Here is a 25003-nt window from a genome sequence, read left to right as displayed (position 1 = left end):
TATTGGGAAATCGCCCTGAATACAAAACATAAAATAATTAATAATGAACCATAAAACTTCCAGTATTTATAATTTCACTTCGTTCGATACATCTTCGTATCCATATACTTACCACGATATCGATATATGTTTCTCAACATCTCCGATAAACTCAATATTGTGTAGATACTCTCTGTTTTTAGACGACTTAAGTTGTGCGCTTCGGAAGCCTAGGTTAATAAATTCACGCAAGCGAATAAATTCATTAAGAATTGATATAACCACCTGTGGTTTTCGGTTTTTAATAACAATTTGATAACAATTGAACTATTTAAGTGCGAGTGGTATCCCCTTCCTTTTGAAGCTCACACCTAAAAACTTGTTTTGAGTTTACCAAGTAGAGCGAGGTGTTTGTGCGTTTGTGTATACATACAAACATATGTAAAAGTCTTCAGAAATTCCAGCGCAACTTACAAATTGCACTGCAGAAGCACTTGCATTGTTAGTTTGAGATATTTAAATGATATAATTTAATCGCCAAAACTGATAACAAATCACAGCCATTCAAAATGGGTAAGTTGGTGAAAAGAGTTCGGGCTTACACATATATAAGACCTCAAATAGTTTAACAACCCTATAGAAATTATTAAAAATAACTAGCCTAGTTTTGTAACTCTGAAGGTTTAAAAAACTATCGATTCCAATTGGACATTTACGTGTCACTTGAAACACTATATTCTGATTGGACTGAGACTTGCTTGCATTTCGTAATTACGCTTTTGGAAAGCATATTGTTGTTTTGGTCAGAGATCGGAAATGCAATAGAATAAACCATTTAGGTGATTTCCTGCCTTAATTTAAAATAATATTTTTAAAAGAAACGATAGTCCAATTAGATTTTATTGGTATCTCTTTTAAGCTGATTTTACTTCATAAATTTTAATATATGCATCGTCTATTTGAAGGATGTAAAGTTTTTGTAAGCATTGTTATGTATATAATTAGTTAGATTCATTTTAAAAGTGTGTAAATAGTAAACTATATAATATAATTTGATGATAAATTCAATGATTGTGGCCAGCTACTAGCAGTTGGCGTAAAAAATGTTAGCATATGTTTACAGTTACAATTTTATACGTTAATTTATTTTGTAAATACAGTGAGAAGTGGTAGGAGTTTTAATATTTTGGATGAAATAATGAAAACCTTCGTTCGATCGTACTCTTTTTTATCAAAACAACAATTTTAATCTTTCCTTCTGGTCTTCAAATAATTATCAAACAAATATTATATTTCAAAATGTAACTATTCTATTTAAGAATGCATTCATCCTGTTATATATTTCTTTTTATATATAATATATATATATTTAAGTTTTAATTTCTTCTTTTCTTCATATGTCCGTTTGAAATGTCATATTTTGTTATTCCACAACTATTTCAAATTATTGGATAAGCCATCTCAGGACTGGCTCTATCTTGCCAAATTTTGCCAAGACCATTAAAGTTTTCGCCCAGACTTCCTGAATTATAACATTCACGCTCTGGCAGCCGTCTTTATTCCGTTTCGCCAAGAGTCATTGCTCGCTACCGGAATTAATGGTTTGCTCTAATGCCGAGATTGTGCTCGTGTCTTGGTGTCATTGGCATCCAGCATTTGGCATCTGAAGTAAGGCATCTGGCCCAAAGTTGCAGTGGCAATTCTCATTGCGTCTGCACAGACACTGCGGGACATCCGGTGAGAATCTCTCAAAAGCGGATGCATTTAAAAGGCTCGGGCTCTTCACTCGCTTCGCTGGCAGGATGTCATCTGGATGTTTCATTTGCTTTTCTCAGGTCGTTGTCCCGTCTGCCTTAGCTAGGCTTAAAGCTGCCACTATGCTCATAATTAGCTTAGTTACATTTCAAAGAAGCGTTGTTGAAAATAAGTGTACAAAATATTAAAATAAGCCTTTTTATATTTATACTTTATAGTCTTTTATACCCGTTACTCGTAGAGTAAAACGGTATACTAGATTCGTTGAAAAGTATGTAACAGATAGAAGGACCCTATAAAGTATATATATTCTTGATCAGGATAAATAGCGATTTCGATTGAGCCATGTCCGTCTGTCCGTCCCTCCGTCCGTCCGTATGAACGCTGAGATCTCTGAAACTATAACAGATTCAAGGTTGGGATTAAGCATGAAGATTCTTGAGGTCCCTACTCAGCGCAAGTTTATTTCAGCATCCTGCCACGCCCACTCTTACGCCCACCAAGCTCAAAGCTCGCACGTTTTTCGGTAACTATAAGTGCTAGAAAGCTCGGAGTTTTTTTTCCGATCAAGCTACTCCCACCCTAACGCCCACAAAACCCGAAAAACAAAAAATGCGAAAATTTTGGAACCTATAAAAGCTAGAAAGGTGTGCTTAAAAATACGTATTTAGAAGATGCCACCGCAACATCCCACGAGTTTTTATCCGGCCACGCCCACTCTAACGCCCACAAACCGCGGAAAACGGTGGCGTCTATAATATTATTATGAATGCCTTCGTTTGACCTTGTATAAGATATTTCTGTTAATATCTATTTATCTATTTACCAAAGACTTTTGGAAATCGGAACATTATTTCGCTATTAATTTAAAATTAAGTTATAAGGCCTCACATGGGCAGTGACGTCACTATCAGTTACTCAACATGCTTTCTCCGACAATAGGTGGCGCTTTGGGAATTTCCACTAGCAAAATAAATATTTTAAAAATCAGTAAAACAGTAACGGGTATCTTATAGTCGCGGCACTCGACTATAGCGTTTCCTCTTGTTTACTCCTGTAAAAGGCAAAATTAACAGTTAACGCCCAATGAATATATATATTCTAGATAGGCAAGAAATTTTTAGTTAGGAAAGTTGATAGACGGTAATACTTATTACATGTATGCCACAAATTTTAAAAGTAAAACTTAATTGTTATATTTGTATCTTATTTCCTTTTTAATATGACTTTTTGAACTGGTCGAAGCAGTGAACTTCTCCCAGCAATTTCGAACTAATTGTCTCATTAATTGCAGCAACACGCCTTTCATGCACACGAAAAAATAACGATAATTTTATTAAAGACAAAAAGTACTTTTAAAATAAATATTAAATTGCGTTAGTATTAATAAAGTCGAATGAATACAGTGAAATGTTCAATACTATTGTTATTTTATGCAATGGAGTAGGTAGATTGGAAAATATAAGAACCTTTTTAGTTGTCGGAAGTAGGCTTACGACCTTTTTTAAAGATAAAATTCCTTAAAACTATTTAAATATCATATATTTGGCTGCTTTACAACATTTATTTATTTTTATTTTAAAACTGAAAAATTCTTTAAACTTATCGGAATTTTCTGGTAAAATCTTTATATCAACACTAATTTCTATATAATTTTTGTATGTGTAAAAAATGTCGGCAAGGGAGCACTATGCTCATTATAAGAGCAGTTGAAAGAGACAGTTATCAGATAATTCTCTTTCGAGCAACTGAGAACACATTCGATGTCGAACGCGGCCCATTCAGAGATTTCATTTTTTTTCTACGGGAGCGACAGTCGCTATTCGTTGTCATTACTATAAAGACTAATTATAATTATTGGGACTCTTGATTGGATGACGGTGGTGCGCGTGTGATTCATTGTGTGCTGATCACTTTCAGCTAGCTATCTTCTCATAGGCAGAGTCTAAACTAAAACCTCTCTATAACTCACGATTCCCCCTTTCGCAAAGCACTGTGCAGTATGCCGGGCAAGGGTAACAACCGCGATCGCATAAGGGATCCCCGCGAGGAGATTCTGCTCGAGACGAACTTTGAGGACGATGGCGGAGTGCTGACGCGTGCCTACAACGGGAATCCGTACAATCCGTCCATCCAGAACCGAAGGCGCAACTCGTACCGCTCGGATCACTCCTTGGACAGGTACACAGAGCGCGGAGGCGAAGGTACGATCTGGATTCCGGGATATTTCCGGAGCACCAGATGCACTCCAATATGTGCAGTAAAACGAATTCCATTTCACAGTATTGTGTGTACACCTTGTGCTTATTTTGCTTCACGTGAATCACTGGACAACCTGTAGCCGCCAGTCGCTGGTTCACCTGTTATCTTATCACTGTCTTTTTTCATTTATGCTCGCACAAGCAACTCGTGTTTGTGTATGTCTACTCGTCTTGTACTCGTCTAAAATCTACCTAGCACATATGTTTTTAAAACACTAACCTTTTCCTTTATTTAGCTCACTTTAAACCCAATTCTCTGTTATACTTTATTTTCTACTCTGGGTAGTGATCTGATATTCTCTCTCTTTCTTAAATTAAAAGTATATATGTATAAAAAATGGATACGCACAATTCTGCTTTTCCGGACTTTAATTGCTGTTAAAAAAATATGCAAAAAGAAAATTTTTTAAGTTCTTCCGGTTTGCTAAATTTTTAGATTATACATTTTTTATAAGATCTTGACAGCGAAACGATTTTTGCATCGCTTTATGATATAAGATATTTAAAGCTAATTTGGTTTCCGCATACTTTCTTTTTTACATTTATATTTACAAACCAAATTTTATTGAACGTACATAGAAAAGAATTAATTCGGGGATAAAATTATTATTTCCTATTCCATCAAAATAACTATATTTCCGATTTTTAATAAAAAGTTTAATTTTTAAGACAATTGCTTATATTATGTTCCGAACATTACGTATTTATCATGACGCTTTCCCGTTATAAGCAAATAAACATTTCTCATCGCTAACCAACTAAATTTTATAAGCCGTTCATTAGATTTATTTCTCATAAGCCATATTTGTCTTTCTAGGAGAATGCTGCCAATCATGCATGGCGCGTATTCCCTACGCCACCCTGATAGCGACTCTCATGTGCCTTCTGGGAGTGGGAATCTTCTGCTTCACCATGTACCGAGGAGCTTCTCTCACGATCATCATGTTTGACCAGGTCTTCCACCTGCGACTGATATGGTGAGTAATATATTAGCATTGCAACAAAAATGATTTACCAGAGCAATCTAATTTATTTAGGATCGAGGCGGTACAGATGATATTTGTAATAATTGGAGCTGGCATGGCGGCCCTCGGATTTATGATTCTCTTCGTCGGATTCTTGGCCACCGGTGCCACAAGATACAAGGTTTACAGGGCGTGGCGGTCGCGAGTGGGTGGACGGATCTCGTGCGCCGTTCTTATGGGAATAACCTACCTGCTAAACTTCGTCTGGAGCCTGATCCTGTGCTTCCTGGTAGTCGTGACTTTTATTTATACGATGTTCTGGAACATGTGCTCTAGTGTGGAGCACTCTCAGAGCTGCATTGATTTGACACAATTCCGTAAGTCCTTAATAATATTATTTCACCTAAGAAGTTTTCTAAAGATTAACCGATCTTACAGATTTCATGTTTCCGCCAAACACGAAACTCGAGGATATGAAGGTCTGCGAGAAGTACGAGATAAAGGCTTTTTGCAAAGACGGAGTGGAAAACGCTGAGGTCATGTTTATTTTGGCCACGCTATCCACCCTGTTGGTGCTGCTCAGCCTGGTTCACTATCTGATGTGCCTGTCTGCCAACTATGCCCATATTAGGGATCACGAGAAATTCCAGGAGCTGCAGGAAATTCAAAACCTAAACGAACTGGAGTACAGTGCTACTTCGAAGGACCGGTTCTAGGACATATTTCAGAAGATTCAATTTGAGCTTAAAGAGAAGTCCACCGCTATTTGAGCGATTAATTCACCATACAACGAACAGCGAACAAAATTCCAACGAAACCACACAAGCTATAGTTAAGACTTTTTGTTTAGACCTAAGATTAAAGTTGATTTTGAAGTTTAGCATGTTCATTCAATGAGTTAGTGGCTGCAACTATATTTTATGTTTAAAAATTTCCATATAAGTAAGCAGTTCTATCTAGCGAAATCTGCCAAATGAAAAGATCCCACTGACATGCTGCTTTTTATATTATGCACTCTTTTACTAACATTATTTTCCGTCCATTATATTAAGTTACTTAAGCTTACTTTTGTCACTTTGTTTCTGTTTGTCATAACCCTGCTAGAATTAATCCATACAGGTAAATCCACATAAACGACAAATGCTTATGCTCAAATTGATTCTTCTGAATTGCCGAATGCATTTTATTAAAATACCAATACGTTAGTTAATCGCAACTTATCATTATATAGTGTAATCCATCCGTGCATGATTTACCTTTCAGATCTGTACATGTCATTACTTCAACATGTGTATATTAACTATTGCATCTAAAACTTGAAAGCAATACGAATCCTGCCGTAGTATTTTGTAAATGCGGTAGCATCAGTTTTGTAAGGCAACGTTAATCTAAAGATTCGACTAAGCATCTTGTATTTAATATATACACCGACGTAATAATAATAATATATTTTATACTACAATTTTCTAACCTCACACTTATACAAAAGGGTAGGATATCATAAGAGTGTTTACACATAAACTTTTAAACAATGAATAAAATATTTGAGTTAAATCAATGGTCCAAACTTTTAAAACTTAACTGGGTGGACTTAAAGCGCACTTAAGGAAAACTCTGAATTAATAATAATTTCTGAAAAGAGATTTTCTTGAAAACGTAGAATATGTATTCATATTTAAGAAAAAAACATATTTATATTGAATTTTTGAAAAAATTTATTTTTACATTTAATACTTTTAAATCAAACTGAGTTACTCATTATAATAAGCACAGGGAAAACTTAAAAAATATATTTACCTTAAATTTACAATACAATTACATTCATAAACTTTAAAGGCTTAATAAGCTGATCTTTTAGAATTATAAAAGCATGCGATTATAGCAAGGCGTTGTCGTTTTAGGTGTCATTGCATTGTTATAGTCAATCTTCCTGCCGCTTCCCAACAACGGAGCGGTCTTTAACTTAATCTGAATGGCTGGTATCTGACTGATTCTATCTCTGACCGCGAATGGCAAGTCGTCGTCTTTGCCAAAGTGGGTTGAGTTTCCATTGGCTTGGGTGAAGGTTATACCACCCCCTTGAATGTTTGGAATAACAGAGATCACGGATCCATCATAAAATTGCACTTGAATAACTCCATGGGAAAGCTAGGACAGAGAAAAGAATTATCAGTTAAGATGTCTGAAATATACATAAAATCATTAACTAACCTCAGTAGCGATTCCAATATCAGGAACGTTGATGCGTTTGATAGGAATATTTTGATGGGCGGCTAGCATGTTGGACCTGGAACTATTTGTTTCGAAATCTGTGGTATTTCGAGTTGACGAAATAGTGCTCACGGAAAAGTTAATTGAACCCTGAGGGAATATATTGAAATAGTAATTTAACCCAAATAATATAAGATTCTTATATGCATTTACCTGATTAGATTTCGGTGTAGAAAACGCAAAGTTTGTGGTATCCCTAAGACCGTCTAATCTCTGAGCTGACTGTACATCTGGTACAGGTCTTCGCCCTATTGTGACTGGAAAACATGTATTGTCTTTTGTCTGAGCAATTTCCAAGGCATTACTGATGTTAACACAGTGGGTGAAACACTCGTTTCCATGCTCTATTAAAGATCGGGGCTCCGGACAGGAATGATCCGACAGCAGCATACCATTTGCATCGTACACTTTAAGACCATCGGAAGGCGACTTCAGCAGCTTGGCACCCGAATAAAAACGAATCTCAAAGTCATTCATGGTCTCCATCAATTGACATTTGCCGAGGCCACTGAAGTAAGTGACTTTCGGTGTTTTCGTCTTGACCAGGCCCACAAATCGAGCTCCGTATATATATTTTTTCCAATGTTTGCTTGGCAAATTTTCGTAGCTATAGACGCAGTCTCCGCTTGGTATTTGAAGATCCGGTGGCTGATCTCTCACTGCTAGACCACTAAAATTTTAGAACATATTAACATACATTTTTAGACATTCATCATACAACTTGACTTACCGCCCAGGATCTGGCTGATAAACTATGATACGTTGCCCGTCATCCGATATTCGGCAAATGTCGGTAATGCGATCTTCATTATACTTCGGCCGAAACTTTAGGAACTCCAGGACCACCTCACCATTTTGCAAAATACTCATTACAACATTCTTTGTCCTATAACGCGTCGGTAACAATCTGATTGTGTTCAATGGCGGCACAGAAATGCGTTCTTCCGTCAAAGGTGCTGGTCTACAATTTGATACTATGTCCATGCGCAAAGGTTGAATCTTGGCTGTTCCTGGCCGATTGGGCTCTCCCATACCAGCTGAAGTTTGCCGAAATAAACCAGGCTGCTCATAAGGTAAACGGTGAAGATCCTCGAATTCCTCTCGTATTTGGGGAAGCACTTGCTGTGGACCTGAGTTGTCCACAGAACGAATCCGCTGAGAGTTCCTAGAGTCACCTAAAATTAAAATGTTTGGTAAGAAAATAAAATAAACATATTTTTAAATAACTCACTGCTAGCAAATGTTATGATTCCACTATCGGTGCTTTCCAGGCTCTGGCTGAAAACATTCAACGCTCCCGGCGTGGAATGTCCAGCATTTGAGCTATTATCCAATTTTTTTAACATAAATGGATGGCAAAGGACCGCTTCAAGGGTAATTCGTTCGTGAGGGAGTTTCTTAAGCAACTTATTTATTAAGTCCTGTGCCTCGTAAGACAAGTAAGACGGCATTAGGTATTCAGACATTACCACTTTGTTAAGGGTTGACTGCACGGCATCAGTTTCAAATGGTGGTCGTCCCACCAGCAGAGTGTAAAGCATACAGCCCACGCTCCAGACATCCGCCGGTAGACCGTGGGACACTCGTGAAACCACCTCAGGCGAAATATAATTGGGGGTCCCACACATTGTAATATGGCGCTCATCCGGTCGCTTCAGCTGAGTAGCCAGTCCGAAGTCAGCGATCTTTACATGCATTTCTTGGCTAAGGAGTAGGTTGGATAGCGATATATCCCGGTGCATGATGTTGTGCGAGTGGAGGTACAGAAGACCTGCAACCACCTGCTTAAGGATTGATGCAGCTTCCACCTCTGTAAATGGTCTGGAGATATGCTTCATGTAGCGATTAAGTTCTCCATTGTGCGCCAACTCTAACACCAAGTACACATAGTTGGAGTCCTGGAAAAAAGTGTACAACTGGAGCACAGAAGGATGCTTGAGGCGGGAGTGAATTTCAACCTCCTGACGTACGCGGTTGGTAAGCCCAGTACCTTGAATCAGTTTCTTGTCGATCTGAAGGCAAAATAATAATAAATGTAAGGTTTTTAAATATTAAACGGTTTCTTACCATTTTAATGGCCACATCCTGGTGAGTGTGCAGGCATCGCGCCTTGTAGACACTCGCAAAACCACCTTTGCCCAACAAGTGCTGTACTTCATAATCCTGCAAAGGCAAACGCTCGAAGATTCCTTAAAATTACTTGGCTTTCAATGCACCCACCTCAATTGCTTCTCCAAATGTCCGATTTGAATACATAGTTAAAAGACTTACTGAGCCAATTACTTTATATTATTATTTTTAATCAAAAAGCCATGTAAACAAACAAGCCAACAAAAATTTAAACGCCACCGTAAGTGTTGGGAATCTTTAAAACCAGGAATTAATTTACCAACACCAGCAAAGGCTGGATTTTCGATATTTACTTTTACAACTGTACCTCTGCTTATATATCGATATAAAATATAAATCAATCATTAAAATATATAGCAGTATGACCAGACCTAATTAAGATAAAACTCCGACCCAACAACTCTTAAAATTGGTGTTATTTAATTAAAAATAAGCATAACCTAACTGACTTTCTCTTCTCTTCTCCTTTTAATCAAGCTTTAAAAGATTTTCATATTTTTAACTGAGGCCAAACCTTACCATCACAGCGCGTTCACACCGAACCAAAAACGTTGCAGCCCTGGTGATTAATCGCCGAGAATATTGCCTAGCCATTGAAAATGCTCAAAACCATGGCAAAATTATTCTAATGGTTGTACTGCCGAAACTATGCTTAATGAGACATGTAACTTGCTTGATAAAACTATCTTATATATGTAACAATATTGAAACAATCTAAAGCAAATTTCGCGTAAGAATTCAATTCGAAAGCATAAACAACGTCGGAATACGAGTCTGCCGTGTTATTTAATAATTTAAGAGCAACAGTCAGTGCGTTCGCGGACAGGCAAAACAAAGAAACGCAAATCCAACCAATTGTAAGGGAAATACAATTTTTGAAGTGTGGTGTTTGCATAATTTACATCAAAAAACTGGTAAGTTCGCAGAAAAAGAAAATAAATGACCCACATACTTACATTCGTACGTATGTGCGGCGGTGAATCTCATACATATAGGCACGCACACCGCCTTGGACTTGCACACTACGTCACGAGCAACAGTGTTGATACAGTGTTGAAAAATGACCTCGGGAAACCTAAAAATTTTGAAAATATCGGAATGTCTGAAAAATTATTATTCACTGGTTTTAATTGCATTTTCAGATATTCCGGCAGACTCCGAACTGTCTATTATAGGGTCTTATTCAGCTGGTAAGTGTCCAAAATAAGCATGAACATGAAGTTTGAAATTAAGGATATAAACCAAATTATTGTTCTTTCTCCGAAACTGTCTGTAGACCAAGATGCGATATTAATCGCTAAAATGTCAGTGGCACCTACACGCGTTCTTTCGCTATTCGCCCACTTATTGTGTTTGGTCACACTCGTCACTTCATTATAACCTTAAAATGACAAGTTATAATTTTTTTTAATGTTAATTTTAGTGGAAACCGAAAGCCAAACCGACTTTGAAATACTGTGCAGTGAAGTGCCGAACCCTTCCGATTGTCTGCGTGACTACGGCGCTGTGAAATAGCACATATCCCCATGATAATCATGTAAAGAAAACGTCACACGAATATGTGCTTGTGCTGAGAGGCAGCGATGTAAATAAAATTAAAGCTGATCCCGAGGAAAATCTGATCGCAATATTACAAAAACTCGGACGTCGTAGTGTTACTTGCAAAACAAGAAAATATAGCGATTCAGACGACGAATTTCCAGCACGAAACGTAGAGAACTGAGCCTGGTGTCTGCGGATCTTGCAAGCGCTCCGATCCCAATCGTCGAGGCGCTACGATGCATGCATCCTCTGCGGCGGCCACCGCACTTGTGGAGTACTCAGACGTCAGCTCGGAGGACTTCTCGGACCCGGAGGCCGGCGACTTGGACGCAGATGCCGGCAAGGGAGTCGGAAATATCAAAAAACCAAAGCCAGCTACGGATAATCAGTTTCCCAAAGGTCGACCCGGTGCCAAGGCCGATAAGAAGGGTTATGATAACTACAGGTAAGTAGCTTGCACGTTTATTTAAAAGGGAAGGTAACATATCATACCTCCTTTGCAGAAATAGACGTACAAAAGACTCAACCGCTCCGGCTGCGGCCGTATCTAGGCAAACGTCGAGCAGCGAGGCCACCAATCCTCGGGAGGATCCCTCGCAGGCATCTAACACCTCGAAGGAGGAGCTGTGGGGTAGGGATATCTACATGTCTAGCGACTCTATCGACACCGACGAGCTCGAGGCGGAGATGAAGCGGCAAAAGCGCAAGAAGCAAAAGAAGGACAAGCACAAACACAAGTCCAAGAAAAAGTCAAAGAAGCGCAAGAAGAAGCGGGCCAAGTCATACTCTAGCATCGATTCGATGTCTGACAACGACATCAATGCCTTACTGGATCGGCGATACACCCCGCCGACAGCTCCGAACAAAAGTAACGATCGGACTGTCAGCGCAGCGCCGTCCACTTTCACCCCACATAACCTCAAGGAAAGCAGTTCACCGGCCACCCCGCCGCCGGTGCGACGCCCCAATACAGGTAGCACCTACTACGGTGAACCTTCCGTGGATACGGCCAATACTGCCCTAGGCAGCAACCTGCAGGTTACTGTGACGAACAAGAAGACCAACACCAGTCGACACCGTTCTCCTCCTCCTTCCACCCGCTCAAGTGGCAATGGGCCGAGGTTTGGAAACTCTCCCCGTACTCCTCCGCCCTCGCACTACACTTCCTCCGGCGGTGGCGGGGGTAGTGGCCCAGTATCGCGCGATTCACGAAGCTCCCGCTATGTAAATAGTCCTCACAAGGAGGATGTGAGTGGACATCACCGGTCCAGCCACGATCACGGCTATCAGAGTCGTTACTCAGGTGCCGGTTCCAGCAGCCATGATGCCAGAAAAATGAAGCGATTGACACCTGGTAGGTTTGCCTTAATTTCCGATAAAGTGCTTTTACTTACTTTGGAAAATTGTTACAGAGCTGGACCGCTACAATCACCCGCCAAGCACGCCGCCTCACAAGCGACGGAAGTATAGCGATGGCAGGGATGTGAGCCTTGGAAACTTTGACCACAGTAGGCACCACTCGGGAAAGTACGATAGCTACAGTAGAGATCGATATTCTAGGCGGTCATCAAGGTAAAGTATTTTTCGATATAACGTTTCCTTTTTTATAGGTTTAGAAATATCACTATCTGCTTTAACTAAATAGTAGCCAAGAATCTAATATTTGTTTAAAACTTTTCCAGAAGCCCCAGTGTTCAGCACTCCCGAAGTCGACAATCACCTGTCGGTGGCTTGTCGTCAAGTGGAGCTAGTTCCAATGCGTTCCGGCATAGTAGCAGTCACAAACACAAGTATGGAACGACGGCTAGCTCTCCAACTCTCCATACAGCGAGGTCATCCAAGCGCGCTTCTGGAACTGGTACCTCTGGTGATCGCTACTCAAGGTCGCCTAGAACGAGTTCACGATACTTGGACGCCTCACCTCCGTCGCCAGTCGGAGCTTCCAGTTCGCATCACCATCACCACCGCCGGTCGCCAAGGATGCGCCAGAGGACCAGAGGAGGCAGCCGACGCCGGTCGCCCAGTTCGATCAGCAGCGGCAGCTCCGCTTCGCGCAGTAGATCGCCCACGTCAAGAGATCTTAAACACAAACGGGAAGAGTATATCAAAAAGATCAGCGAGACGAGCCTTTTTGCTGAATTGGTTAAGGACCGGCACAAAAGACAAAAGGCGCTAAAGGAAATCATCGAGCGGCAGGAGGAGAATAGCAATAGCAATAGTAACAGCAACGGTGCACTGACCATAAACGACAACAGTTCCTCTGTAGACGGCAATACGCCAATCACTGGTGATTCTCGATCTGGCCCTGGAAGTGGAACACCCGCAGTGGCGTCGACGACATCCAATGGGCTGGAAGTTCTGGGAAGCAAATCAGATCTGGACCTCAACAACATTCCCATGCCAAACAAGGAAAACGAGATTCTGGTTCCGAATCCAGGTGCTAACGCCGACGTTCCGGACAGTTCTACGCCTTTGAAGCAACCTTTGTTGGTTCCACCCACCTCGGCCAGTAAAAACAACGTCAAGCCAAAGAGTCTGACGTCCTTGCCGTTGCCACCTGGGATGAATGCCCTTGACCTGGTCAATGCTAGATCTCCTTCACCAGCTCAGAAAAAGGAACCTGATGAAAAGAACGCAAATTCTAGCGTCAGCGCTAACAAAAGCGTGCTTAATCTTCCTATGCCACCGGTAATTCCAGGCAGCGAAGAACTAAGTGGTGACGATGATGTTATCGACAGTCCCGAAGACTTCGATGCTCCAACTGGTGGCAATGTGCCTGGTCAAGTTGTTGGCCAAGGAACTACCCGTCGGCGCCCAGTAATACTAAACCGTCGAGACTCGCGAAACAACGTCCGCGATTGGGGGGAGCGCTGTGTCGATGTTTTCGAAATGATTGCGCAAATAGGCGAAGGAACTTACGGGCAGGTAAATATTGAATATATAATGAATTTTTAGGCGATGCCTAATGGTTTATCATTCAATCTTTTAGGTCTACAAGGCGCGGGATCATCATACCAATGATATGGTAGCTCTGAAAAAGGTTCGGCTCGAGCACGAAAAAGAGGGATTTCCGATCACAGCTGTTCGTGAAATAAAAATATTGAGGCAATTGAACCATCGCAATATAGTCAACTTGCATGAAATTGTGACGGACAAGCAAGATGCCGTGGAGTTTCGTAAAGACAAGGGGTCATTTTACCTGGTATTTGAGTATATGGATCATGACTTGATGGGCCTGCTTGAATCTGGAATGGTCGACTTTAATGAGGAGAACAACGCTAGCATTATGAAGCAGCTCTTAGATGGTCTCAACTACTGCCACAAAAAGAATTTTCTGCATCGAGATATTAAGTGTTCGAACATTTTAATGAACAACAGGTGGGGAGATTTAACTTTTGGTTGGACTTAAAAATAACCCTTTACATAGTCGAGAAAATATTTGTGTAATTTTCCTTGCTTAGCCTTAGAAAAATTTAATTTTTTTTCTTACGGATCAAAACCTACACCAGCAATTCCACTATCACCTTATACCATTAAGATTAATTCGATATTCTAATCATTGTCAACAATTGTATGCCGTTTGCAGAGGTAAGGTGAAACTTGCGGACTTTGGGCTGGCAAGACTGTACAATGCGGACGATCGGGAGCGTCCGTACACGAACAAAGTGATTACATTATGGTATCGACCACCGGAACTTTTGCTGGGAGAGGAGCGATACGGTCCATCGATAGACGTGTGGTCCTGCGGCTGCATCCTTGGGGAGCTTTTTGTTAAGCGCCCACTGTTTCAAGCCAATGCGGAGATGGCTCAGCTTGAAACGATATCAAAGATCTGTGGGTCACCGGTTCCTGCCGTGTGGCCTAATGTAATTAAGTTGCCTCTGTTCCACACGCTCAAGCAAAAGAAGACGCATCGCCGTCGCCTACGGGAAGACTTTGAGTTTATGCCACCCAATGCACTTGATCTACTGGACAAAATGTTGGACTTGGACCCGGACAAGCGCATAACAGCCGAAGATGCGCTCCGGTCACCGTGGCTGAAGAAAATCAACCCCGACGAGTAAGTAATTCAAAACCAGATGTTATTTCCTGTGGATATAGCAAGCAATCAACTTACTTTTTTTGTATCTTTAAAGAATGCCAACGCCACAGTTGCCTACATGGCAGGACTGTCACGAGCTTTGGAGTAAGAAGCGCCGTCGGCAGATGCGAGAACAACAGGAGTCTCTGCCGCCCACGGTGATAGCCTCGACCAAATACCAACAGCATGGAGCTGCCATGGTGGGGGATGCTTAGCATTTGCTGTTTGCTTCGCTTCTCAATGTAAGAGAGAACTACAAGCAGCGTGATGGCGAAGAGTGTTCCTGGTGGAACTAGCAACTAGCCGTAACTAGCAATAACGTAACCAATAATGGGGCTCTGTTATTCTTGTACAGGGCCAGAATAGGTTGACATGGACTTGCTCTAGCCGCTGTCGAATTTATGACAGCTTCAATAAAGTCTTGGCTACATTTATAAATTACTTTATATGTTGGGCAAATTTAATCAATCGCTGTATAAACGAATTGTTATATAAATATTCGCAAAGATACATTTTTAAGAGATCATGGTTTTATATATTCAATTTAGTTTGCTATGCTATAGTATTTTTAATTTTGGAATCTTATATTGGCAATCGGAAGACATCGTGCATGAACATGAATGTACAGTTCGCTTAACGAAATTGTAAACTAGTAACTCAGTACGTATTCGTATAATCAAAGGCGATTTGTAAGTGACCGTGTTTCAAAGCTACGAAATAAACGTATATAGTGAAGCAGTTAAAGATTAGCATTTTAATTATAAATAAATTGTTAAATAATAATAGATTACAGATAGTGTATTGACTAGTTTAGTTTATTTTTAAGTTTAGTTTAAGAAATATGTAAATTATAAATGAATTTATCAAGTAAATATGTACTAATTTACCCATATGCAGGCATTTGATAAGTTTATATTTTAATATGATGTTTGAGCGCACACAGCATCAGAATTACTTTGCATGATGTGCGTGAGACTGAAACCGATTCACTCCAAATTATGTAAATAGGTTGAATACTTCTGCCATTACAGAAGATCATCAAAAGTAATATCTAAAAACGCAAATCAAATCGACTAAATTAATTTTTGGTACAGCAAACCCTATCTTAATAAAAGTGAAATATAAAATGTGTACTTTAACTTAAGCTACATCGCTTCCTCGAATTATTTTAAAAAACTGGGTTAATGCATTTTTAATGTATTTCTTATAAAGTTTATTAGAAAAATAACAAAAAAGAAATGATTCATAGATATCTATCCTAAAAATTTGCTTTCTTCTCCCGATTCCCGATTCATAGCCAATTTATAAGAGCTACAACTATTTATTTTGTTGAGTCAACACAACTAAATGAGACGGAGTCAAATGATTTGTTTTTTTAGTAAACAAAACTCTTATTTTGAAAATAAAAACTTATCATTTTTTAGAAAAATCTTTTTCTTTTTTTGGTTTACAATTATAATTCATTATGTATACTCGTATTTCTAATATATAGGTTCGGATAACTAAAACAAAAATAATGCATTTAAAAAAATAATAAAGAATGGCGATTCATGCTGTAATCCGACAGTTGCTGATAGAACTTAAGATATGCACTGATATACAAATTTTCTGAGTATATTTAGGAAATTCAAAAAATTTTCTAAAAAAGGTAAAATTAAAAAAATTTGCGCAATACGGTCACTCAAAAAGAAAAAGGGTAGTATCTTTTGCTTGAGCCACGAAATAGTCTGGTATTTTTGAGAGGTCCCACTAAGTGCAGCATATATATAAGTGCGTTTCATCATCAGATTTGTATGTATATTGTGTCAGTTCGCCTTTGTTTTTTAATTGCACGTCCGTCAATTAAGAAATTGTTCTACGGTGTGTGTCTAACTAATCGAAATAACTAAAACTCGGGATAGGCCTTCTGGATGGGCAGAGTTAGAAGCATAAACAATGGGAAAGGTTGCATCTGTGGGGGCGAGTATGTTTGTATACCTGATTATTACGATGCACCTGGAAGGCCAAAAGAGAAATGCAGTGGAAAGTGGAGTGTATTAGCGAACCTTAGCCAGCTGAGTTGAGTGGATGCACAAATTAACCTTTTTATAGATCCCTGGGGACGGAATTTTGGTCCAGACATTTTGAAAAGAAAGTGAGGAAAACAATGTGTGCGTGTATGTAAATAGATGTATTTTCTCATTCCTTTGTACCGAAAACAAAGCAAAGTTGATTAATACGAGCCTACACAGTCGGGGGCGGAAGTATTGGCTAATTCAGATTCATTAAATTATTTCTTAAGTGCCCCGAAATTCAGTTATCTTTAAAATTTTGCTGTTATCTTTTACGACGTAGTAAATTTCTGGTTGTTTTGAAAACTGGGTTACTCATTGTTGTTTTTTCTTAAAGACTGTTTATTATATATCTTTGACCTTTTAAAATAGATATGTTTAAAATTAGTTTGATTGAAATAGGGGATAAATTGGAATTGCGTACTATTCTACAACGAACCCATTGTTTGAGTATTATTATATGGGGGTGCATTTTTCCTAGTGGTGTGGGTGAACCAGTTTTTGTTCATAGAGCTATGTAATTTTACTTTCCCAAAAAGAAAACTCAAAAGTACACAAGAAAATCTTGTATACCCTAAGCACGTTCAAATATTTCCTTCATTCAAACACAATTTTATACAATGAACAACTATAATTTTAAAATAACATATGTAAAAGATTTGGTAATTTGGCTAATTTTAAAAGCAATAGACTTGGAATTGTAAGAAGTATTACCAACATTTTTGCCCGCGACTGTGCAGCCAACATCTAGGGATGTACATATGTAAGTAAAATCCATGTACATTGCACATACATATGTACCGATAAATGTAATGTGTAGGAAGTAAAAAAGCCGAATGCAGATACCCTTGATTTCTGTATTAATTGATTTGACTGGGACTGTTTTAATTATTGGAGGAATTGAGAAAATTTAATGGGTGTTTTTACATTTTATTCGGCAGTAAGTTTTTTAAGGTACGCAAATTAAATATAAGATTACATTCTGCACGTTACAAGGTAGTAGGTTATAAATAAATATAAAATTTTTATTAACAACAGTTGGGTTCCTTACGTGGCTAGGCCTAGGCGGTTTTTCGGATCGGTCCCAATCAATAGAAAGATTATGAACTGCACTCTTACAAAGTAGATGGAATTTAATGTACTATACCTTCTCCGCAGGTCGTAGATCGAACTGCTATCAGCAAGTGCTATCAACTGCCAGAAACGGAGCCACAATCACACTGTCAGCCCTTGTGCAATCGTCGACTTAGGCCGCGTAGGCCCATCGGAGCGGACCAGGTTGGAGGCACTTGCTCGATATCGGGATTCGGGTCCGGAAGATAGGCTGAGCCTGAGGCAGAGCCTCCTTGTTGCTGCCGCGTTCGCAAAGGACTCAAAATTGATAGAAACAACAAAAAGGTTGCTGCAACTGGTGCCTCTTCCGAGGACCAGCCGCCGCGCAAAAAGGGTCGTCGCTCAGGAGGCTCAGGCTCCACATCGTCATCTGCCGTATCCGCTGCATCAGGAGCAATAGATGCCGCATCTACGTCACGAGCAGCCCAGCAGTTACAGAACCAATTGAACACCTCTTCTTCGACAGGCACTAGCACGGAAATATCAGGAAATCAAAGCAGAGGTCAGAGAAAATCGATAGACAGCAACAAGAGACCACGGGATCACAGCAACAGCAATACACCAGGCTCCGAAGCAAACATGCAGAGCACCACTTCCACATCGAGCGGCTCCTGCTCCAGACCTCTGGAGAGTTCCGAACTCAATTCTGGCGGCAGTGCTGAGAACGTAACACGCGAAGGCGCCGGTAGTGGCGAAGACAGCGTTGGTATCGGGGATGAGAATCCCTCGGGTAGCAGCGCAGCCACCAATGGACACGACTCTAAGCACAATGGCTTTGTCGTCAATAACAACGGAAGCAGCAGTCGCGTCGTCGACGGTGAAAACAATCGGGAAAACTCCAGCTATAGCGGCGTGCAGCTTGACAAGTCCAACCAGGAGATCATTCGATTGATTGGGCAGTTTCTGCACGACGTGGGCCTCGACAAGTCGGTCCAGACGCTCATGGTTGAGTCGGGGTGCTACTTGGAACATCCCTCAGCCACCAAATTTAGAGAACATGTTCATATGGGTGACTGGTCAAAGGCTGATTCAGACCTTAAGGTATTTATTTTTGATATATGTTGTACTCGGTATTTGTAGGATCCTAAAAGTCTTATTAATTTAAAGTAATTTTAATTAATTTTTAATGGAAGTAGAAATCTAGTTATAAAAATTTTTGCACATGTGTTTGTTGGGCAAATTTATAACTAAACCAAGAAGATAAAAAATCGAGATATATCCGCAGGAACCCTTAAAATAATAAAAGAGGTATAACATTTTTTATGGACAAAATTTTTGTCTAAACAAGTTTTTATTAATCAAATTTTGACTGAATTATTTACAAAAAATTATAAAATAAAAAAATGTATTCGATGTTTTGGAAAAGCTCGAAAAGTGATGTAGAATTAGAACTTAACCCACATCCCTCTTTGATATTGCAGGACTTAGAGCCATTAATCGATAATGGTAAATTGGCAACGATCACCGAAATGAAGTTCATATTGCTGGAGCAAAAGTATTTAGAGCATTTGGATGATGGCAATCCTTTGGACGCCCTGCACGTCCTTCGCAGCGAGCTAACGCCCCTGCAGCACAACATATCGCGTGTGCACCAACTTTCCTCGTACATGATGTGTTCCACCAATCAAGACCTTTACCAGCGTGCCAAGTGGGAAGGTAAGGGCATCTTGTCGCGGGCTTTGGTCATGGAACGCCTGCAGAAATTTATGCCCCCGTCGGTAATGATGTCGCCGCGACGCCTGCGAACCTTGCTGCAGCAGGCCGTAGAGCTACAGAGCCAGCACTGCCCCTGTCACGACATGGCGTGGGAAACGAACCTGAGGACAGTATCTCTGCTCACCGACCACTGTTGCACCACGGACGGATTTCCCATGCAGACCATCCAGGTCCTAACCGACCACTGTGACGAAGTCTGGTTCTGCAAGTTCTCGCCCGACGGCCTTAAATTAGCTACAGGAAGCAAGGACTCCACTGTGATTATCTGGGATGTTGATCCGTACAAGCTTACTCTTAAACACCGCCGTGTTCTTGACGGCCAGGCTCAGCTTAGCGTAAGCTTTGTCAGCTGGAGCCCCGACTCCAAGCTCATCCTTGTCGGCGGCACCGAGGATTCCCACGAGCTATACATCTGGAACGTGGATGACGGCAAGCTCGTAGTGAAGTTTTCGCAGTCGCTGGAAGACAGCCTTGCCTGCGGAGCTTTCAGTCGAGATGGTTCTCGCTTTGTCTGCGGCGGACAGAAGGGTCAGCTTTATTTGTGCGACCTCAATGGAACCATTGTGGACTCCTGGGAGGGAGTGCGCGTCAACAGTATAGCTTTTCGGGCGGACAACAAAACTATCTTAGCGGCCGATAATCACTACCGTATCAGAGGGTAAGTAAGATTGCAGATTGTTTGCCATATCTAGTCAGATTATAGAACGAACATGACATTCATAACTCAATATGATAAAATTTTAACCGTTTAGAAGATATATAGTATAGAAAGATGGGATTTCATTTATTCATTGTAAAATAAAATTTTCACTGAATTTATCCTTAATAATTTTTGACAGGATGCAACAACTTAAAAACTGTTTTTAACCAGAACCTGTGACTTATTTTTCTTCTTCATATTTTCTTTCAGGTACAACTTTGATAGTCCACGTTCAGATTTTGATATTCTGAGGGAACCACATCCCATTATGACCTTCAGCATTAACTCGGCCGATCGCTTGGCTCTGCTGAACGTCTCCAACCAAGGCCTTCATCTCTGGGACATTGAGGACAAGTGCCTGGTGCGTCGTTTCCAGGGAATTCGACAAAGCAATTTTGCCATTCACTCTTGCTTTGGCGGCGTCAACGAGAGCTTCGTGGCTAGCGGCAGTGAGGACAAGGTTGTCTACATTTGGCACATCAAGCGCGAGGAGCCTCTAGCCAAGTTGGCCGGGCATACCAAGACGGTCAACTGCGTCTCCTGGAACCCCGTGTACCCGTCCCTGCTGGCCAGCGCCAGCGACGACGCTACCGTGAGGATCTGGGGACCAAAGCCAAACGGCAGCAGCGCAACGACTGAGAGTGACGACTGCTCTTCTAGCTCGTCTTCATCCTCGTGGAATATGACTTAAGATCGTGGGCCGTAGCAAAAGAATGTTCGTGGGGTAGATATTGGATGCTGATTTAGTTATAGTGCGCCTTGATTTCGATATAAATGCAGAATGCATCTCGTTCTAATTGCGCGTCGGTGTCGTCGTTGCTACAAACTGCCATTACAACAATATGTATGAGCAGCATGACTTACGATTAGCATTAATTACTTAAGTACATTCATACGAAAGGAGAGGCATAACATCATATCTACTATGCTATAACAAGAAATCAATTTGTTCTCAGATTTCTTTTTTATGTATGTATATGGAAATGCAAAGTAATTTTCTCGGTCTATATAAGCGAATCTTCTCGACCTTTTCATTTATCAAAAGTAAAATCGACCTGCTTTGTCTTCAAATTATAAACTAATTATTGCCATTTGATTTGTTCTATGCAGTTTCCGACATTTAGTATGTAACACGATTTGACGTATTTCATAACCAACAGACACAATAAAAATAGTACTATATATGTTTTTAAAATGTCGATGTTTCCTTTCGATTATCCTGGGTCTTAAACAATCAATAAAATTTGAGTGAAAATTAACTATGGTTGTTTGAATAACTGGTCAGTTTTTCGGCCAAATGGTTTAAGTGGGAACTTTAAGATAAGAAAGTACTGGCTTTTCCAAAGCCAGGCCCAAAAACCAAGACGGTCCAGCAAATAGACGTTTTAAATTCATATGCATTAATTTGAATGGTTTTTTATTATCAGCCTTTTATATAAAATTAAAAGGTTTTCCTTAAGTAAAATGCTCTTCCACCACAAGTGAAACGAACTGCCTCGCTGTTAACTTAAAGGAGAATGCCAGTACTACAAGTGCTAGAGACCACCAGCGAAGCTTCTTTTTAGTAGCTCCTACTGCCTCGTAGGCGAGTACCAAAGAGCAAAGGTGATGGCCCATGACCAAAATATGGTGCAAACTTCTTCCAAACATGGTCGTATTATTACGCCATACTAATATAGGCAGAAGGAAGAACTTGGATAGGTTCGAAATCAGCACCACTTTGAATATAATTAAAGTAAAACTGCGTAGACCCATTTTCTGGATCCAATCAATACTAAGAGTAGCTGTAATTATTAGCAGCAACAACGTCATAAAAAGGTAATCTGAAAATTTATAAAATAATTAAAGAAAGTTATTGCTGTGCTTCCAATTCCGTTGTTCAATACCTCCCATATTTTGAAGCGTATATGTATAAAACCCCTTTTCATGGACGTGTAAAGAAGCATTGGAAGGGTCAGTTAGTTTCTGTCGGCACAGCGCAAAGGATTCCAGGAGCAGCACCACCAAAGAAATCTTCCAATACAGCTATAATAGCATACATTTCAGAGCTTTATGCAGTATCAGCTTCCTAATTTTAAAGGTCCTCACCTTAAAATCTCCATTATAAATTATGTGTCGAAAGGCGCAGGAATCTAATAAAAGTGCATCTATTAATATGATGAACTCCTCGAACTCTATGTATTTATCAGTGATTTGGTGACATTTATCCTGCGATACTATGTTAAATTAGAATCAATGATTAATTAATGTTTTATTGACTTACGCAATGAGTAGTTTTCAGAGTATTGCTGTATTTCTTGAATAATTCTTTGACTCTGTGCCCACAATTAACGCAAACAAACCGTTTTTTTTCCGTCATTTTATATAAAATGACTTGTTATGGTGCCATATAAACAAACATTTCTACCATCAGCTGATTAGTAATACCGTTTGTAAAGAACTCAAAAATACACACAATGCACTTTTTTGATCTTACCAAATTTTTAAATACTATCAAACAATATCCTTAAAAAGAAATGGTTTTATATTTTATCTTTATTTAATAAGAAATTTAGTAATTTTTTAAAACTTGTATATTATGTATTCTACTCGTAGTTTCCATATGTACGTCAAACAACATAAAAAAAAAAAAATATTAAAAACAAATAGCTATAAAAACACAAAGAACAATTTTCCTTTAAAGTGAAATATCTATTTACTTACTAATAAAGCCAAAATATTGGATTTTAATAATTCTCATTTTGTACAAACATGGGATTGGATTCGAAATTTCTCAGAAAGATATCCACTGCTTTAAATGGGAATAAAAAATATGTTCCGACACACTATTTACGGGGTACAAATTTTACTAAATAGATTATTTTTTTTTTTTTTTTTTTTAATTCAATATTTATTTACAATCTGTCTTGTGACAATAAGTAAATTTTATAACTAATATTTTACAGGACAGGAGTAGCAGACTTCCAGTGAAACCTGCTATTAAATATAACATCTTGTTTACTTAAATTAGCCTATCAGGGAGATCAAGAACATGAAATCTTTTAAGTCTTCTATATGTTGAACTATTGTCTACTAGGCCTAGGGCTAAATTATTCGTATGATTGTGAAGTCTGTCTGTATATTTCCTACTGTATTTGTTAATTTCTTCTTTTATTGTTGGAATGTTTAGGTCTCTGTGGATGTTTGCATTGCTTACATAAAATGGAGCATCGACAATTTTTCGCAATGTTTTCGACTGGTAGCGCTGAAGTATATCAATATTTGAGTTGCTAGCTGTTCCCCAGAGCTGGATAGCGTAGGTCCAAACAGGCTTCAGAATGGTTTTGTAGAGGAGAATTTTATTTTCCAAAGAGGCTGTAGATTTTTTATTAAGTAGCCAGGACATTTTCAGTGTTTTTATTCTGAGCTGTTGACATTTCGCTTTTATGTGGGGTTTCCATGTTAGTCTGCGGTCGAGGTGCATGCCAAGATACTTCACACATGAATCTTGTGGAATGGCTGAGCCGTAAAGTGTCACGTTTGGGCAGTTTCCTGGTCTTAATGCAAATGTTATTTGGACAGACTTCAGGGAGTTGATTTTAATTTTCCAGCGAAGAAACCAGGATGCAATAATATTGAGCTCACTTTGCAACAGTTGAGAAGCTTCGTCTCGACATGAACTTGTTGCCAGGATAGATGTATCGTCAGCATATGTTGCAATGGTGCAATTATTTGTTACTGGCATATCTGCCGTGTATAGGGTGTAAAGGACTGGTCCTAATACACTCCCTTGAACGTTTGTAAAGAACTCAAAAATACACACTATGCACTTTTTTGATCTTACCAAATTTTTAAATACTATCAAACAATATCCTTAAAAAGAAATGGTTTTATATTTTATCTTTATTTAATAAGAAATTTAGTAATTTTTTAAAACTTGTATATTATGTATTCTACTCGTAGTTTCCATATGTACGTCAAACAACATAAAAAAAAAATATATATTAAAAACAAATAGCTATAAAAACACAAAGAACAATTTTCCTTTAAAGTGAAATATCTATTTACTTACTAATAAAGCCAAAATATTGGATTTTAATAATTCTCATTTTGTACAAACATGGGATTGGATTCGAAATTTCTCAGAAAGATATCCACTGCTTTAAATGGGAATAAAAAATATGTTCCGACACACTATTTACGGGGTACAAATTTTACTAAATAGATTATGAGCAAGGAAAGCGATTCTTTTGAAAACAACTCCGAAATTCGGAAAGCCAAAGTTGACATTAAGTCGAAATAAAAAACAAACTTTATCTATGCACCAGGAATGAAACAAAATAAAATGTATGTCAATATTCTAATTAAAATTCCGATCCTAATATATGTAACTATTAAAAACATATCTTTTTCCTTCCCATATCATCAATATAATATGAAATTAATTTGTAACAAAAACA

General features: G+C 39.2%; 5 protein-coding genes across 11 annotated transcripts; 3 read left to right on the top strand and 2 right to left on the bottom strand.

Annotated features, from left to right (window-relative positions):
* The first annotated feature begins 144 nt into the window (after positions 1 to 144).
* LOC108108712 (neuronal membrane glycoprotein M6-a) lies at positions 145 to 6518 on the top strand. Of its 2 annotated transcripts, XM_017216844.2 has the most exons (5): positions 145 to 552; positions 3726 to 3938; positions 4813 to 4972; positions 5033 to 5337; positions 5399 to 6518. In XM_017216844.2, exons 1-5 carry the CDS (start codon positions 549 to 551, stop codon positions 5674 to 5676), a joined length of 960 nt encoding a protein of 319 aa, XP_017072333.1. In that variant the 5' UTR covers positions 145 to 548; the 3' UTR covers positions 5677 to 6518. The 2 variants fall into 2 exon arrangements, with proteins under 2 accessions (XP_017072333.1, XP_017072334.1); XM_017216845.2 differs by lacking the exon at positions 3726 to 3938 and having other exon boundaries at positions 146 to 552.
* Positions 6519 to 6657: 139 nt separating this feature from the next.
* LOC108108758 (serine/threonine-protein kinase PLK4) lies at positions 6658 to 10429 on the bottom strand. Of its 2 annotated transcripts, none has more exons than XM_017216920.1 (7): positions 10318 to 10429; positions 9299 to 9394; positions 8463 to 9243; positions 7962 to 8406; positions 7385 to 7901; positions 7172 to 7321; positions 6658 to 7108 (listed from the first exon to the last, which is right to left on the bottom strand). In XM_017216920.1, exons 2-7 carry the CDS (start codon positions 9299 to 9301, stop codon positions 6821 to 6823), a joined length of 2184 nt encoding a protein of 727 aa, XP_017072409.1. In that variant the 5' UTR covers positions 9302 to 9394; positions 10318 to 10429; the 3' UTR covers positions 6658 to 6820. The 2 variants fall into 2 exon arrangements, with proteins under 2 accessions (XP_017072409.1, XP_017072408.1); XM_017216919.2 differs by lacking the exon at positions 10318 to 10429 and adding an exon at positions 9452 to 9697.
* On the top strand, positions 9945 to 15876 carry LOC108108757 (cyclin-dependent kinase 12). The gene is made up of 9 exons (XM_017216918.2): positions 9945 to 10275; positions 10504 to 10551; positions 10785 to 11348; positions 11407 to 12257; positions 12316 to 12475; positions 12586 to 13828; positions 13893 to 14281; positions 14490 to 14963; positions 15040 to 15876. Exons 3-9 carry the CDS (start codon positions 11140 to 11142, stop codon positions 15197 to 15199), a joined length of 3486 nt encoding a protein of 1161 aa, XP_017072407.1. The 5' UTR covers positions 9945 to 10275; positions 10504 to 10551; positions 10785 to 11139; the 3' UTR covers positions 15200 to 15876.
* An 805-nt stretch (positions 15877 to 16681) lies between these two features.
* On the top strand, positions 16682 to 21823 carry LOC108108771 (WD repeat-containing protein 26 homolog). 4 transcript variants are annotated; one of them, XM_017216938.2, is made up of 4 exons: positions 16682 to 16754; positions 18194 to 19189; positions 19570 to 20522; positions 20775 to 21823. In XM_017216938.2, the coding sequence occupies exons 2-4, from the start codon at positions 18728 to 18730 to the stop codon at positions 21253 to 21255; spliced, it is 1896 nt and encodes a 631-aa protein (XP_017072427.1). In that variant the 5' UTR covers positions 16682 to 16754; positions 18194 to 18727; the 3' UTR covers positions 21256 to 21823. The 4 variants fall into 4 exon arrangements, with proteins under 4 accessions (XP_017072427.1, XP_017072426.1, XP_017072425.1 ...); XM_017216937.2 differs by having other exon boundaries at positions 16689 to 16775; XM_017216936.2 differs by lacking the exon at positions 16682 to 16754 and adding an exon at positions 16761 to 16844.
* A 141-nt stretch (positions 21824 to 21964) lies between these two features.
* LOC108108772 (protein ARV 2) lies at positions 21965 to 22994 on the bottom strand. Of its 2 annotated transcripts, XM_017216940.2 has the most exons (4): positions 22828 to 22993; positions 22653 to 22772; positions 22451 to 22589; positions 21965 to 22387 (listed from the first exon to the last, which is right to left on the bottom strand). In XM_017216940.2, the coding sequence occupies exons 1-4, from the start codon at positions 22921 to 22923 to the stop codon at positions 22020 to 22022; spliced, it is 723 nt and encodes a 240-aa protein (XP_017072429.1). In that variant the 5' UTR covers positions 22924 to 22993; the 3' UTR covers positions 21965 to 22019. The 2 variants fall into 2 exon arrangements, with proteins under 2 accessions (XP_017072429.1, XP_017072430.1); XM_017216941.1 differs by lacking the exon at positions 22451 to 22589 and having other exon boundaries at positions 22326 to 22387; positions 22828 to 22994.
* Positions 22995 to 25003: the final 2009 nt, after the last annotated feature.

The sequence above is a fragment of the Drosophila eugracilis genome, unplaced genomic scaffold (genome assembly GCF_018153835.1).
Source record: "Drosophila eugracilis isolate 14026-0451.02 unplaced genomic scaffold, ASM1815383v1 contig_2154, whole genome shotgun sequence".
Classification (NCBI taxonomy): Eukaryota; Metazoa; Arthropoda; class Insecta; order Diptera; family Drosophilidae; genus Drosophila; species Drosophila eugracilis.
This window is presented reverse-complemented; position numbering and strand designations above follow the sequence as displayed.